Source organism: Cervus elaphus, chromosome 10 (assembly GCF_910594005.1).
Source record: "Cervus elaphus chromosome 10, mCerEla1.1, whole genome shotgun sequence".
Lineage (NCBI taxonomy): Eukaryota > Metazoa > Chordata > Mammalia > Artiodactyla > Cervidae > Cervus > Cervus elaphus.
In genome coordinates this window covers 17,926,651-17,943,454 of record NC_057824.1, presented here as the reverse complement: position 1 = coordinate 17,943,454, position 16,804 = coordinate 17,926,651, and the positions used below count along the sequence as shown (strand labels likewise).

Below are 16,804 nucleotides of genomic sequence, written 5' to 3'. Positions count from 1 at the left end.
GCTTTCCTCTGTAGCGTAACATGTTCCATTTCACTTCACTGAAAGCATGGAGGTCTGCGCTATGGTCGGGGCTTGTCTGTGGGTGCTGTGGCCCTGCTGGGTCTTGGTTGCTGCGCGGGCGCTCTCTCGTTGCGGCGAGCAGGTGCTGCTCTCTGGTCACGCTTTGTGGGCTTCTAAGTGCAGTGGCTTCTCTCGTTGCAGATCACGGGCTCTAGGGCAAGCAGACTCAGTAGTTGTGGGGCATGGGCTTAGCTGCCCCAAATAACAATGATTATATCTCACAATGCTTGGTGGGTCAAGGATTTGCTTAGGGCTTGGCTCTAGGCCTTTCTATTCCATGTGGCTTTGACTGGGGTCTCTTCAGGTTCCCCTTACTTTTCATGCCTGCATCTGATTTCATGAGGTCTGTAGCCATAATTTTTCTTAATTGGTCTGCCTTTTCTAGACATTTAGGGAATTTTCCAGTATTCAGTAATTTAATCAAAGTGTGGTGTCTATCTTTGTACACACATTTTAGCACACAAGTCCGGTTACTTCCCTAATAATAAATTATAAGACATAGAACCAATGGATCAAAAGGAATGGACATTTTTCTTTATTATTTTTTTACTGTGGTCATATTGATAGGTGAAAGATGCTTCTTCGTTCTAATTTCGTTTCTTAGATAATTAGTGAGATAGAACTCATTTTAAAACAGCTTTATTGAGATACAATCGCTTTCCCATGCAGTTCCCTTCTTTAAAGTGCACAGTTCAGTGGCATTTAGTGTTCTGTGCAGCCATTAGCAACCATGTTCAAATTTAGGACATTTTCATGTTTCAGAAAGAAAGTCTGTGCCGTTAGCAAGTTCCTCCCATTTCCCCGAGATCTTCAGCCAGATGCAACCACTAATCTGTTTTCTGCCCCTAAGGATCTACCTGTTCTGGACATTTCATTGAATATGTGGTTGTTTGTGACGCGTTTTCACTTAGCACAATGTTTTCGAAGTTCACTCATATTGTAGCATGTACTGGTACTTCCTTTTTTGTGGTTGGGTTATATTCTTTTTTTGATATATCATGTTCTTCCAGTCTCTACTTGATGCCCATTTAAGTTGGTTCCATTTTTTGGCTGTTAGGAATCTCGCTGCTGCAAACATTAGTGTCCATGTTTTTGTGTGAACATATGTTTTCAGTTCTCTTACACGTATGCTTCAGAGAATTGCTGGTCCAGATGGTAACTCCAGGTTTAACCTTTTGAGGAACTGCCAGAGTGTTTTCCAAAGTGGCTGCACCCTTTCACACACACTCCAGTAGAGTGTGAGAGAGGCCAGTTCTCCACCAGCACTTGTTACTGTCTCATGTTTAAATCGTAGCTATGCGGGCAGCTGTAAAATAGTACCTCGCTGTGGTTCTGATGATGTTGTTGGGTGCTTTTTCATGTGTTTCGTGTTTCAGTAAACATGCCAGTTTTTTCATGTGCTTCTCTGTGTATCTTCTTTGGGAAAATGTCTCTTCATATACTTTGTCCATTTAAAAAAATTCTAGGTTCCTTTTTTTTAAATCATCGAGTTTTCAGAGTACTTTGAATGGTTTAGGTATAAGTCCCTTATCACATCTGTGATTGCAGATGTTTTCTCCCATTCTTTGGGTTGTCTTTCATTTTCTTGATAGTGTCTTTGAAGCTTAAAAGCTTTTCATTTTAATGTGGTCTAGTTTATTTTTTTTGTTACACATGGTTTATGCTTCTGGTTACATACCTAAGAATCTATGGCAAGATAGATTCCTCCTTCATTTTTACCGTTTTCCAAAATATCTTTGGTTATTGCAGAAATAAAGTTTCCTAAAATTATAAAGTACTTTTGGGGGAATTTGCAAATTCTGTTCTGTATGTTTAAAGAGAGGTTCTTGTCTAAGCATTTTTCTTTTAATTCTCTTCTCCCGCCTGGACAGTGGGGACTGAGCTGAGAAGTTAGTAGAATCTGAAGGCTGCTTCTGACAGATTTTTGCAGAAGTTCATACAGCTCTTCCGTCTTGTTGAGCACCAGCCTAAGAGAGAAGGAAATTAAATGTGCCCCACGTTTGTAAGCACTTTGCAATCTGGACTAGCCTCATGCAAGCCCATGGAGTTACGTGGGGGGAGGCTAACCCAGGGACATGAGACATGTTGTCTGCTTCATGTTGCTGGTGACTCCGCTTCATCCTCTGGTTTGTTTTTGAGATGTGTAAACGGTGTGTAGACTTGCTGAACAGCTAATGTGGATGGGGAATAGACCAAGACTTGGACATGCTGTTTTCCCAGCTGTGCTGTTTCTACATGTTAAGGTTCCAGCATACCATCAAATACAGTTCCGAATGTGTTACTGAGAACATTGCAGATGAGAAACAATGTGTTAATTTTTAGTAACTTTAAAAGTCTTTTATAATTTAATCATAAGGTTGAGTTTTTTTAACCAGATTTTTATATGATACCTCTTTTTATGTTTATTTATTTTGTATGTAGTATTTCTGTATTTTAAGAAATGGTAGGAAGACAACAGCTTGATTCTTCTAGACATCAGTATCGTGAGAAAGTAAAGGTGGGGGAGGGTAGCAGGAGATGAAGAAACTTAAAGACAGTAACCAGGTGGAGGGTGTGGGCCTGAACTGGGTCCTGATCTGTGCACACCAACTCTGAAAGACAGTTTGGGGACAAGTTGAGAAATTTGTGTATGGACTAGATGTTAGAAGATATTAAAGAATCCTTCATTTGGTTAGATGTGATAATGGTATCCTTTCCTTTCTACTTTTTCCCTTTTGAAATTTTTTTATAAATGCAAAAGAGACCTAACCAGGGATCATCTTACATTTCCCGTATTCTTCTGTTCCTGTTGATTTCTGCTTGGACTTTGTAGTGGAAATAAGCTGATCGATGCAGAGTCATTTAACGTAGGTACTGAATGCTGCAGAGGGCATAGTCGCAGGCTGTTTGTTTATTGGAGCCTTATTTTAAAGTGTCAGAAAAAAGAGGAATGGCTACAGTTTATGCCCAGTCATTGGAGTTTGGATAAATGAATGTGCAGCCACATGTTCACTACACATCATGCTACAACTTAACTGGTACGGGGCAGAACCTAGAATAAATAGCAGGCCAAATGTATATAAATAAGACTCTTGGTCATGGTTCGTACATACAAAAAAGACTGGAAAGAGAAAAACCTGTCTGCACTTCCGCAGTGAACTCCTGGCTCTCAAGATTGCAGGTGTTAAGTATTTCCTTAGTTCTTTGCTTTCCACATTTTGCATGTATTTTTTTTTTCATTTATTTTTATTAGTTGAATGCTAATTACTTTACAATATTGCAGTGGTTTTTGCCATACATGGACATGAATCAGCCATGGATCTACATGTGTTCCCCATCCCGATCCCCCCTCCCGCCTCCCTCCCCATCCCATCCTCCTGGGTCTTCCCAGTGCACCAGCCCTGAGCACTTGTCTCACACATTTTGCATGTATTATTTTTACAGTCGGGGAAATAGACATAAGGCAAGGAGGCTGTTTTCCCTCGGGCGTTGCTTCTGCACTCAGTACACTCGGCCTCTCGGCTTGAATTTTGCTTTTGTTTTGGTTCCTGGTTAGGGTTCTAAGAGTTGTGCTCCTGAGCGAAGCCAGGTGGCTTTCTGTGTACTTATTTTATGAGTTCTCATCAGCGTAAAACCAAAACACAAAATGCTCTAACTTTTTACAGTGAACTTTGGTTCATAAAGAAATATATTTTTACTTGGTATTCCCCTAGTTGCAAATGTATATAGTTTTGATTCTTTATTTGAAAAATCAGAGCTGTGTTGTACTTCATGGGAGGCACTAGGTGTTGGGAAATGAAGTCAGAAGTGTGATTTAATCAGAGCAGTAGATCAGAAAATCCCTGAAATATGGATTATATTGTTGCATGTTAGGAACACTACATTTCTCTCATTTCAAAGTTTCTTTGGTAAATTTCAGAAGAATGTTGGTAGTTGGTAAAGAGTAAGAGTTCCACAGGTCCCCGTGTTCTTTGCAGTTAAGAGGTATGGTTGATCTGGCCTACTATTTTGAAAGGATAGAAGTAGTAACTAAGCTCTGTTTCTTTATCTTTAGCAGATCATCTAATACCTAGAAAAAATATTGTCTGATGTCCAAGTAGAAATTTTAATGGAATGCGAAGCATTAACGATTGTACTGGATGGTTGTATTCAAGATAAATGCTGTCTTAATCTTTTAGGAGAAATAATGAATGCTGCAGGTATTGTCCTTCCAGTCAGAAGATTAGGAATCTGCAGGGTGGCTCTGATTCCTCTGCTCTGTCAGAGCACAGTGGGTTGGAATTGGTCAGTCCTTGACGATCTTTTTATTAGGTTGAATCATATGGAATTGCCAATGTTTGATCATTTGGCTTAGAGAAACAGTGGTTTCATATGGTTCAGCCTAATATAATAACAGCTTTTCCTGCACTTGTATGTATTGTAGCATGATAAATTGCCAATGAATTAAAGAACCTCACCAGCTGCATTCTCACTGTGGCCTACACTGTCACTCAGCTTTACCCTTAGTTTGAAAAAATAGTTAATGAACATGAATTGGAACTCTGAAAGCTTATTAAAATGTTTGTGTTAATTTGTTTTATTTTAGTCTCAGATGCAAACATCAGTGGGAATTGTACCTGCACAGGCAATTGCAACGGGCCCCACTGCAGATCCCGAAAAACGCAAACTGATACAGCAGCAGCTGGTCCTACTGCTTCACGCTCATAAATGTCAGAGGCGAGAACAAGCCAACGGAGAGGTCCGGGCCTGCTCACTCCCACATTGTCGAACCATGAAAAACGTCTTGAATCACATGACGCATTGTCAGGCTGGGAAGGCGTGTCAAGGTAAGTGCTGTTCGCTCAGGTCCTGGTGGTGGAGCCAAGGGTGGACTCAGCTGGTGTTCTTTGGCACCTCTCCTGTTGATAAGGTTCCCACCTCCCACGTCCCCACATGCTGACCAGTCAGATGCCTCTGGACACTCACCTGCCCAGGAGAAAGGCAGTGTGGTTCTATGACGTTCCGTGAACTTTTGCTGGTGGAGCTGCGCCCTGCATTCATTCTTTTCTGCCTTCCTCTGTCACAGAAGACCTGTGTCCCTTCTTGAGCACTGTCTTCGCCATACATGTCTAGTTCAGGTTTTCTTTCTAACAGTGTAGTGCGCACACATGCATGTACACGCCTTTCCCCAAGCCTGGAGCATCTGTCTTGCAGTCGTTTTGTGCACTCAGGCGCCGGGGCCGCTGCCTTGCCCCTCTGCCCTTCTGTCTTGGCTCATCGGGCTCCTGGCCCGGTTGTCCTGGGGACCTGTGTGTACTGCCCACCCCTGCCACCTCCTTCCACCTTCCTCTCCAGGGGGGAGAATCGTGCACGCATGTGCCCCTTCTCTGGTCTTCACACAGACACCCCATTTCTCCTTAAGAAGCCTTCCTTAACTTCCCTTTAATCTTTATCCTCTTTCTCTCTCTTCTCACTTGTGCTCCTAACCTTGGGGAGAGTCTCCCTGATCTCCCTGCTTCCCCTTGTGACACTTGTGAGTCCCGGGTGTAACCCTGTCCTGATGGAGAAGCAGAGGAGGGTCGTGCTGGACCTTTAGGAAGAAGTGGAAGCGAAGATAGAGACAGAGGGTCCAGCCGCAGCTGCCATCTCGAGTGCTCTGAGAAGTGCCCGGGCCCCCACAGGGTCTCTACAGACCTCTCATTTGCTTCGCTGTGTTTCTTCAACTCTAGTGTTTAGATGGTTTCGTCCTTGAGCATTATTAAACATAATGTAAACTTTTTATTGTAAATAGTGACATTGCAGAATTATTATTTGTTCTGCCTTTCATTCCACTTGTGTGGTATTTCAGGCCAGGTAGTATTGTTTTGTTTTTGATTTTGATTTGTGGGCTAAACCTTGTTCACCATCATTCATAACATTGCTTCTCTGGGAAGTTTTTGTTTGGAATCCTCAGTAGTCGACTTACAGACTTTCTGGCAAGCAGTCTGTTTGTAAGTTGAGGACGGCCTGCCCCGTGCTGCAGTCACGCTTATGCCCATTTTTGCGGACGCTGGCCTTATAATGTAGGTGTGATTGAACGCCACCGGTCTGGATAGAAAATAACGTCTCGCTGTTTTTCTGGTCATAGTTGCCCATTGCGCATCTTCACGACAAATCATCTCTCATTGGAAGAACTGCACACGACATGACTGTCCTGTTTGCCTCCCTTTGAAAAATGCCAGTGACAAGCGAAACCAACAAAGTAAGTGAGCTCGGGGGGCAGAGAAGCTTGGCGACGAGACGCTGAGAGCACAGAGGATCAGGCAGGAAGCAGGGCAGAGACCAGCCGCCACACGCGCGGTGGGAGCTGGGGCGCCCGGGCGGAAGCCGAGGGGCGAGCTCGGCACAGCCGGCACTCGGGCGCCCCCGCTGCTCGGTGACCCCGCCCCCAGCGCGGGAATCCCCCTCCCCAGCCCTCTGGACTCGGCCACAGCAGAGCAGCGAGTGCAGAAGAGGGACGTCACTTGGATCAGAGAGGCGAGAGCTGGCGGGTGGCTCTCTGAGTTTCTTGACAGATACTCAGCGTTTGTCACTGTAATGACAGTGACTTTGGGTTGAGGGGTGGAGTAGACGGGACACTTTTTGAAATCGCCCTGAAGTAAGTTTTGAGGACCCCTTGTTCTAGAAGAATCAGTCAGGATGGGTTGGTGTAAATTCCACATGCAGGTGTTGTGGAGGCAATGCGATTCCCAGACCTAGTTGTGCAGCTGACAGTTCATTCAGCGCAGGTGGAGGGTCTCTGCGCCAGGACTGCCGCGCCCTTGCTTCGTCATCTTCCCATCGGCCTGGGTGCGCTTAGCGGGTGCTGAGGCAGTGCCCCCCAGGAGGCCTTGTGTGGCTCCCGGGGGCTCCCCGGGCATCGGAGCAGGGAAAGGGTGAGCGTCTCTCCCCGACGCTCAGTCCCTTCCAGTTGTCTTCGAGTCCAACTGTGCTCTCGGGGTGTGTCCCTTGGCTCTCGTGTCGCCGCGGGCTGGAGCTGCCCTCGGAACTCCAGCCCTGTCTGCGTCTTCTCCACCTCATCTGGGCCATCTCGCCCCACCCGCCCTGATTGTGGTTACGTGTCCACTGTTCTCATTCTTCTTGGGCAGACCTGGTGCTGCCTCAGAACACGTATGCTGCTTCTCTTTCTGCTTGTTTCCAAGTGGCACTGGGAAAGGTGGTGGAGCCCCCAGGCCCCACTCCCTCCCGAGCCCCCAGCACCCCGCACACACAGGAGTGTCCGTGGCCCAGGAAAGGCAGTCCAGGGCCACGGGCCCATCCTCCCTCCCTTGCTCCCCGGTAGAAGCAGTCATACTAAGTTTCCTTTAAAAGTCCTAAATCAGATTTCCTAAATCAGTTAAATTATACTTTTATTAAGCAAAAAATGAATTAATACACAATTTTCTAGGACATTTCTTACATAAAGTGAAGATCTAGGAATCTGTGTCTTCTAGAAGCAGATATTTGAGAGAACAGTTCTAGTGGACTACAGTCTGAGTTTCTTCCAAGTTAGTGTAAAATGTTTTCTTTCTTACTAACATGTGATGGTTATGGTTTCTTATGTTTTAGGATGTATTTCAGTTATAGTCCTTTTAAGTGTCAAGATACTTAATATCGAGTTTGTGGTTGTACAGTATTCATTCCATGAATAATGAATTAGGATAGTGTTCTTAACCTTTAATTTGGGACTGAATTTTCTGAGATCCTTTGGTTTTTAATATGTATTGCCATGACAGTTGTAAACTTTTGAGATTTCTCTTTTTAAGAAACACTTTGTGTGGTTTTTATTTAAAAAAAAAAAAAAGAAATGAGTGTGGGTTTTTTTCTAACATCTTTGTAACTGCCTGCTTGTTGTAATGATTGATCCAGCATGAGCCCTCAGAAGTGGTAAACCACAGCGTTTCTCCCAGTCATAATGTAAGGTGTTGTCAGGGCGACTTCACAATATAAAGTCACGGGGCGCATATAGACGAACTCTGTACAAGGTTTTAGCAAATTTTCATGAAAGAAATGAAAGTGGGGTATTTTAGTGTGTATTTTGTGTCTTTGTGTATGTTTTTGTTTTTAATGCTTCTCAAGTTAGGTTTCTGCTCTGAGTGTATTCCTTTGGCTCCAGCACTATGGTTTTGCGAGGACAAGGAGTTTGATAGGATGAGCGAGAGAGTTGTAGCAGTGTCTTCTCTGTAAATGTTTGCTGCTGTTCTCCTCTCTTGAAGCAAACTGTGCCCATCGTGCGTGAAATGGGCCGTAGCAACAGTGGGGAAGCGTGGCTCTGCCCCTCCAGCGGCTGATGGACTCTGTCCAGTTGCCCCTTGCACAGCTCAGGATGAGGGCTCTGATCCTTCTGCACAGTCAGGGCCACAGCCCTCCCAGCCCATTGGCAGCGTGGTTCCGCCACAGCTTCGAGCAACATGGATAATGTGTGGCTGTTGTATTTACTGTTGGAAACTGTCTGTGTAAGCAGACCCATGCTGTTGAAACCTGTCTTGTTCAACGGTCAGCTGTACTTTAAAAATGTGACGATGGAATCAATCTCGGACTTCTTGGTGGTCCAGTGGTGAAGACCCTGCACTTCCACTGTAAGGGGCACAGGTTTGATCCATGGTTCAAAGGGCACATGAGGTTCGTGAGGCACATGGTTCATGAGGGCACAGTAAGATCCCTCATGCTGTGGGGTGCAGCCAGAAATAAAACGTGAAGCAACAGTGGTATCACTCAGGGGAGTGAGATAGAATCAGTGGTGTCGGCAGTCCTGACAGGGAGGGTCAGTGTGTGTGGGAGGTGGGGCTGGGCAAAGCCCAGCTTCAATTAAGTGACAAGGGAAGAACTTTCTAGACAGCGAGGCTGACATGCCTGCAAGGGGACACCTCTGATTGGACTCAGATTCCTATGCAAGTGAGGTTTGTAAGTGGGTGGTCAGGACCCCCAGGGACCATCTGAGATCCACCTGTGTCCCCCGAGGCTGTGCTGTCCAAGCAGGGTTCCCCGCAGACGCTCGCCCTGCCTGGTGCACACACCCTGCTTCTCTGACTCCTCCCGTTGATGTCTCTGCTGAGAAGGCCTGCCCAGGTCACCTGTGGCGCCTACACAGGGGCCACTGAGAGGAAACCCAGACTTCTGTGTCCTGTGTGGAGTAGACTTCGTGTAATTTTTCCCACAAGTTATTGTCCAGAGATTCTGCAGTCACTGATCTTGCATTATCCATCCCTTATAGAGATTGTCAGATTTTATTGACTAATGAGGACGTTGCAGGGTGCAAGCGTCAGTCTTGGCACCTGACTCCCAGAACTGTGCAGGGTGGCAGTGGGCGGGCTGTGGCGGCACAGAACAGACTCCCTGTCTGAGTTCATGTTGCCTCCTCAGGGGGGTTTTGCTGCTCCGCATATGGTCCTCAGCCCAACTGCAGGTGCACCCTCTTGTTGCTGATAAGAAACGCAGAGACTTGGACCTTCCCCCAGGCCTCTTGTGTTATTAGACTGCATCTTAACAAATTCTGCGTGTTTGCCGCTCTGAATGCCTCGCAGGGCGGAACGTCAGTCCTGGAGCTCTTGAGATAGGCCTGCTCTGGGCAGCCACGGGTTTCCCAGCTCAGAGCAGAAGGACTGTCAGAATGGGTGCCGCAGTATCAGCCCAGGGCCACCCCAGCCTGCCCACTGCCCGTGGCTGCCTGGGCCTCCTCGGGGGTCTCAGTCAGCCTCCCCAGACCCCTGGCTTGAATACCTCTGCTGGCTTGCCACTCACTACTTGGCCCTACGCTGTGATCCAATTTTGCTGCTGCTGCCGCCAAGTCGCCTCAGTCATGTCCGACTTTGTGCAACCCCACAGACGGCAGCCCACCAGGCTCCCCCATCCCTGGGATTCTCCAGGCAAGAACACTGGAGTGGGTTGCCATTTCCTTCTCCAGTGCATGAAAGTGAAAAGTGAAAGTGAAGTCGTTCAGTCGTGTCCAACTCATAGCGACCCCATGGACTGCAGCCTACCAGGCTCCTCTGTCCCTGGGATTTTCCAGGCAAGACTACTGGAGTGGGTTGCCATTGCCTTCTCCGGTGATCCAGCTTTAGGCCCCTCTGATTGTTTGAGATGCCTGCCTTCGTGGTGTTGAGTCCTGCTTAAAACATGCCCTCCAGATGCCTATTTGGTGCTCCACAAGCACTCGCAGGCTCGGCCCCTGCTTCACCTGTAGGCTCTCCAGAGACCACCAGCGCTTCTGTGACAGCCCTCAGTGGGGGCGGGGGCAGGGGGATGGCGAGGCCGCCTGTGGCTCAAGTATGAGACAGCCCCCGGTGATAGCCTTCATTGGAGGAGCTCTGTCCTTGCTCTTCTGGGCAGCGCCAGGTTGCCAGTTCTGAGCTGTTTGACTTCTGAGGATGGCCTGCTGCAGGGTGCGCGCGTTCTTGCTTGGTGCTGGCTGTGATGGGGGGCCTGGCCCTCGGCTCGGGTGTCCCTCTGCCCTGGTGCACGGGCCTGGGATGCCCTGTGCTGTGGGAGCAGCTCTGCAGAGACGTCTGCAGGTCTGAGCAGACTCGAGCCTGACTCTCTTGGTGGAAATCCAGGTGATGACCAAGTAGTGGCTGCTTTGCCTGCCCCATGGAGTAGCCCCCAACAACCTGACAAAGTTTTGGAATTCAGCGTGTCCATTTTTGTTGGCTTTCCAAATTGAGCGCAGTTTTATTGAGACTAATTGGGGGCTGGAACTTGTGGGGAGCCGAGGGTTGCACATCAGCAGTGGCTAGTGTATGTGGAGCCTGTCCACGGGCCAGTCTCTATGCCCACAGAGGAGTGAGTGCTGGACAGAGCCAGCTGGGAAGCCTGGCCCTTTTCTGTCCTTAGTAGCTGCGGCAGAAGGGGAGTGGGGCACTCTGGAGGCGTGCTGGCAGCAGGACTGCTGCCTGATGCCCGGGGAGAGGGGCCACACTGTACTGAGATGCACTGAGACCCTGAGTGCTGGGGTATTACAAGGATCGATTGGGTGGGAAACGTAGCCTTCAGCTCTGAGAAAGGAAACAAGATGTAAAAATGGTAAAAAGAACAAGAAGTGTTGATATCTAAAGAGGTAAACATTGGGAGTTCCCTGTGCTTAGGACTCCACACTTTGACTGCGAGGGCATGGGACTAAGATCCCCTCAGCCACGCAGCATGGCCAAAAAACAGAGAGGTAAGTGTCAATAATGTGTAAAATTGATCCATGTAGCAGGCTGTATTCTCGGTGACACCAGATAGGTGGAACGTTGCTGTGTTAGCACTCCTCACGTTTTTGCTCAGCCTCAGAGCCCTCAGCGCTGCGGTGCTGGGAGGGCTCCTGTTCCTCTGCTGCAGCTTGAGGCGAGCGCCCTGGTGGGAGGAGAGTCCCGGTGAGGCGCATGTGGGTCCTGCTGCAGGGAATGTGCAGGGAAGAGGAGATGGTCTTGATCATCTTGATCAGAGACCACTTTCTCTGATACGGGATCCAGGGCTGTAGCCTTTCATTATTAGAGATATTGCTCTCCCAGCAGACCCTGAGCTCCATGAGCACAGACTGCTCACTTCTGTCCTGTTGTCCGTGTCTGTCGTGGAGTCTGTGCTCGGAAGTGAGGGAGGAAAGGACGGACGGAGCAAGTGCAGGAGTCGAAGGTGTCCATAGAGGAGCAGAGGCCCGGCGGCCACGGAGGGGTTCAGGGAAGGCCAGCTGCTGCCGGGACACTAGCAGTGTGAGCGGAAGCATCTTGAGCTTGTAGAACTTAAAGAGTTTGTGGTGGCTTTCACCAGGTAACTCCCCTTCCAGCCGTCACCCCCGTAGGAAATGCCTGCGTTCCTTGTCCCTGAAGCATAGATTTTATCTCGTAGCATCATTTGGACTCAGATTGGGCCATGCCTGTATGTCAAAGACCTTTTTATTTGTTTGTATTTTCTTTTCCTTGTCTCTAAATTAGTTAGAAATGTCAAGTACCAAATGCCTGTCTTCAGGTATGTTTTCTCTTAAAGTAAAAAACACAGTAATGTTTACATTTAGGACATAAACGCTTTTAACACACACAATACAGTGACCAAGTCAGCAGCTTCCACTAGAGGAGGAAGTCCGTAAGTGGCCCATAAGTGGCCTTGAGCTTGGGAGTGGCACTCCTCCCAGGATGGGGAATTTGGGGTAAAAGGATGGCATTTAGGGAAGTGTGGACACGAGTGGATTTTAGTAGAAAGAAATCGTTGTTAAGGCACTGCTGTTGCATCTTCACCCAAAACCCGAAGCCTTGTACACCTTGTTTCTTTAAGTTCCTCTCTCTCCACAGTTGATCAGTATGCGTGTCAGTGTAGGTCTAGGTCTGTTCCTCCTTACACCGCAAAGTAATAGAAAAATAAATCATCTCACCATTGTCACTTTCCTTTTTCCATCGTAGTTCTTTTAGACAATTCAGCATGTCAGTTTCAATAGTACAATGGCATGTGTTTAAAGTTTCATGGAGTATTAACTATTAGGAAAAATACCTTTAAAAGTATTATACATGACTTATTTCAGAGCTACATACTTGTCATAAAATGTACCTTGGGAATTGCTTTTCATTTATAATAATGAGGTGCTTGGTGTGTATAATTGTGTCTAATGAGCATTAATGAGTTTGAGATCTGAATATTCTTATTAGAAAAGTTAAATAGTATGAAATATGTAATTATCAAGGGCTTTTTTTTTTTTTTTAAACACATTTTGGTTTCATGAAGTTACTCAGACAAATATTTGAGTTGTTTATGTTATTGCGCTGATGGTGATGTGAGGATATTACTATTATAGTAATGGTCTGAATTTTAAAGAAAAATTTTGTGATAGTGTTTTATGTCTCAAAGATCTTATATTATAGTATCAGTTTTATAAGCTGCTGTTCATGATGTGACTCTAAAGTTTGGGGAAGTTGGAAAGAAAGGAACTCTTTCAAATAAGAATCAATGATATGACACAGAACTTCTGCCATATGTTGAAAACTGATTAGGACATTTGGACGGATGGACAGACAGATGGACAGATGGGTGTTTGGGTCATCTCTGTTAACTTTGAAGCCCTTGGGAATGGGGCTTTTTATGTTGCTACAGATTTTCCTCAGTCAGGCACAGTATTTCTTGAACAGCTTCACATAGCAGAGAGCTTAGCATGGTGCCCTCCCACATAGGAAACTCGGAGGAGAGAGGCGTGGTGTTGCCTGGTCACTGTACGTCACTGATTCAAGGAAATGTAGTTTTGTTTTTTGGAAGATTGTGTCAGAGATCTTAATTAAGTTATTGTTACTTGACACCTTTAGTAAGTAAGATATTGACTAAGTTAGTAAGTGACAGAACCGACCAGCTGGGCGTCTCCTCTGCTCCTGCGTTTCTTCCTCTGTCCCTGTGCCAGCGAGCAGTGAGGGGCCCGGGGGGGCAGCAGCAGGAGGGGCTGCTTAGCTCGTCTCAGTGGTGGCTGACGACCTCCAAAGAATGTGTGTTTTCCCATGTTTGTTGTTTCCCCAGAACTGACTTCTTGTGGGGCTCGAGGTTTAATACATGCTGACCTTGATTGCATGATCACTGATTTTCTGGTCCATTGTTTGCTAACATAGAAGCTTGAATTCTCTTCAGATTTTTGTTCTTCATGTGCCGCTGTACAGATGAGATTAATAGGATGGGCTCCTTCTGTCTGCACAGTTTCTTGGTAGCGGGGTTCCAATGCTTCATGACATACATAGGTGGTTTTCTGATAAAATTTTACTTGTTTTTCAGTAGTTTTTAGCTCATTTGTGGACTTTTCCCTTTTACATACCTCTTGTGTTTGTCTGTTTGTTTTTATAGCCATCCTGGGGTCTCCAGCTAGTGGAATTCAAAACACCATTGGTTCTGTTGGCACAGGCCAACAGAATGCTACTTCTTTAAGTAACCCAAATCCGATAGACCCCAGCTCCATGCAACGAGCATATGCTGCTCTTGGACTCCCCTACCTGAACCAGCCCCAGACGCAGCTGCAGCCTCAGGTTCCTGGCCAGCAACCAGCACAGCCTCAAACTCACCAGCAGATGAGGAGTCTCAACCCCCTGGGTAGGTGAAAGGACTCTTGAGAACTTCCTTGTGCAAATGCAGTGTCGGGAATGACGAGCCTTCTGGAGCCCAGTGCTGTTTTCAGCTACTGTTTTTACTTTACATTCAAATTTTAAATTTAAATAAATATATATATATAATAAAATTCAAATATATATATATATATTATGGTGAATGGTATCTTTTAAATGATTAAAATAAAAAAATTCCAGGAAAAGGCTAAAGTGTCAGGTACACTGAAGATGTTACAGGCTTGTGAGATGAATCACATTTGCAAATGAACCAACATTTTTGTCGCTTGTGTCTGGATAGTTTTCATAAAGGGCATTTCACATGGCTCAGAATGCAAAATCTCACAGGTTGGAATTAGGGCAGTACCACTTGCCTTGACTCTGCAGCTCCTCGCATGTCTTGGTTGTGGACTACTTGTGACTGGAGCCAACCAGTCTGAATCTGGACAGGCTGACAGGGATCTCAGAACAGGGATGTTGTGCTGGTTTTGTTCTTTTCCTAATAAAGTATTTTCACCTTAAAGATACTTCATCTGTTGGGAAACAGTTGCCCTAATGCATCTCTGACTCCTGCTGGCTAGAAGACTGGGTTGGAGTCTTGAAATGTCCCTTCCAGTCTGACACCACTTCTGTTGGTGGTATAATCTGGGACAAGACTATTAACCTGCGTCTCACCTTTCTCTTACTTTAGAACAAATACTGTAGACAAACTGACGTTTTGTCTTCTTCACCTAAAGTTATTTTCTATGATTTTTATCTTCTGATATGCAAAACAAAAAGATGATGAAGTATATGTGACGGGAATGAAGCCAGAATCAAAACCGAAACTGCAGATGGATCATTTCTGATTTTTTTCCTCAGCCACCAAGCACTCATGATGCCAGCCAGCCTCTATAGAAATGCTCTTCTTTGGTTTTCAAATGCGATGGGAAGCAACTGAATTTATACAATTTGACCACCATTATTGAAAATATAACTCCCAGAGTTCCTGCCATAGCATTTATTATTATGAGTCATAAGAATAATTTTCATAAGAATCATTTATTTATATGTGACTTGTTATTTGTCTGTTAATGAGGACTTTGAGGTGTATAATTTAGGAGTTGGTTGATTCCTTTTCTTTTTGTCTTTCAGGAAATAACCCAATGAACATTCCAGCAGGAGGAATAACAACAGATCAGCAGCCACCAAACTTGATTTCAGAATCAGCTCTTCCAACTTCCCTTGGGGCCACAAAGTAAGACCCTTGTTTCATTTGGCTTCTATCGAGTGACAGTCACATGTTAAAGTGGGCTGGGAACCACACAGAACTCTTGATTCTTTCTAAAGTGTAGGGCTGTTTCCCTCCCTCCCTTCTCTCTCTCCCTTTCCCCTCCCTCCCTCCCTCTTTCTTTCTAACAGGTAACAGAGTTTAAAGTCGCATGTGGTTGAAGAACCTTAGTTAGATGAATGGCCTGTGAGTCACTTTTTCAGTTGGATGACCTGTTCTTACTCTCCCCTCAGCCCCCTGATGAATGACGGCTCAAACTCCGGAAACATTGGAACCCTCAGCACCATACCTGCAGCAGCACCTCCTTCCAGCACCGGCGTTCGGAAAAGCTGGCACGAACACGTCACTCAGGACCTGCGGAGCCATCTCGTGCATAAACTGTACGTGGCCCTCTCACCTGTTATTCACATGTGATGGAAGCACTTTGTGACTGATGGCGATGTGACAGTTTTGCAGTTTCCTGGGTGTCTGATTAACTCCCAGGTGTTCTTTGGGGCCCCAGGTGATCATACCCTTGCAACTGAAGGGGGTCACATGCTTGTTTAGGGAGGCCGGAGGATCCCAGATTCTGAGTGCCCGGTGGATCCTGGAGATGAATATGAACTTTGACTCATGTCACAGGGACAGGCCTGTTTTCTAAGCTCTCGGTGCATGGGGAGCTGGGACTCACTCAGAAGCTTGTCTTATTTTATGGCTCAAGGTTATAGTTGTGGGGAGCCCTGAGAATTGCAGGAATTTGGGCCTAGTAAATACAGATGGCTTCACAATACCATCGTACAATTAACATGGGAAATTAATAGTTGAATTTCTCCAGCAATTTAAGTTAAATGAAGGTGACGTTAATCAACTCAATTCCGATGGAGTTTTCTTTTTTTTCTCCTTCATTATCTTAATCAAAAATCATATTATTCTTGAGTTGGTCAAGCACTTAGTGTTAATAGCGAAATATTGTTGTGTTTGGCTTGTGGATAAATTGACAGATCAGTATTATCTCCAAAGAGTGACTGCACATGAACTAGGCAAGAGGTTGGGGGTCTCAACAGTATATGGTGCCCAAAGGTAGACGGTGGTTTCTTCTCTTCCTGTGTCACATGTGGAATGGCAGGATGTTGACATTGTACTAAACGTAGGTTGAGAGTGCGTGCTATCCTTTCAGTGTCCAAGCCATCTTCCCGACACCTGACCCTGCAGCCCTGAAGGATCGTCGCATGGAGAACCTGGTGGCCTATGCTAAGAAAGTGGAAGGGGACATGTACGAGTCTGCCAACAGCAGGGTGGGTCAGCGTTTGTGTTCAGCCGCACGACACCTGGGGGGCCTGTGACTGCGGGTCTGGATGTGGGGAGGAGTGGGGGCTTCCATCAGCCTGCTGGTCTCCTCGCTTGAGGTCCTCCCTGCACACCTCTCTTGGTTTGTAACTGCAAAATCTTAAGTATTCCCACTACAGTGGTAAATGAGGTA

The 16,804-nt window shown here is 46.1% G+C and overlaps 1 protein-coding gene across 1 annotated transcript in view; it reads left to right on the top strand.

Moving 5' to 3' along the window:
- Positions 1 to 16,804, top strand: part of LOC122701328 (CREB binding protein) — a 119,191-nt gene that overhangs the window by 65,682 nt on the left and 36,705 nt on the right. Inside the window, exons 4-9 of the mRNA XM_043914145.1 lie at positions 4,625 to 4,865; positions 6,146 to 6,259; positions 13,822 to 14,064; positions 15,210 to 15,312; positions 15,579 to 15,725; positions 16,502 to 16,619. Of these exons, the coding sequence (XP_043770080.1) occupies positions 4,625 to 4,865; positions 6,146 to 6,259; positions 13,822 to 14,064; positions 15,210 to 15,312; positions 15,579 to 15,725; positions 16,502 to 16,619 (966 nt within the window). The remainder of the gene's footprint in view (positions 1 to 4,624; positions 4,866 to 6,145; positions 6,260 to 13,821; positions 14,065 to 15,209; positions 15,313 to 15,578; positions 15,726 to 16,501; positions 16,620 to 16,804) is intronic.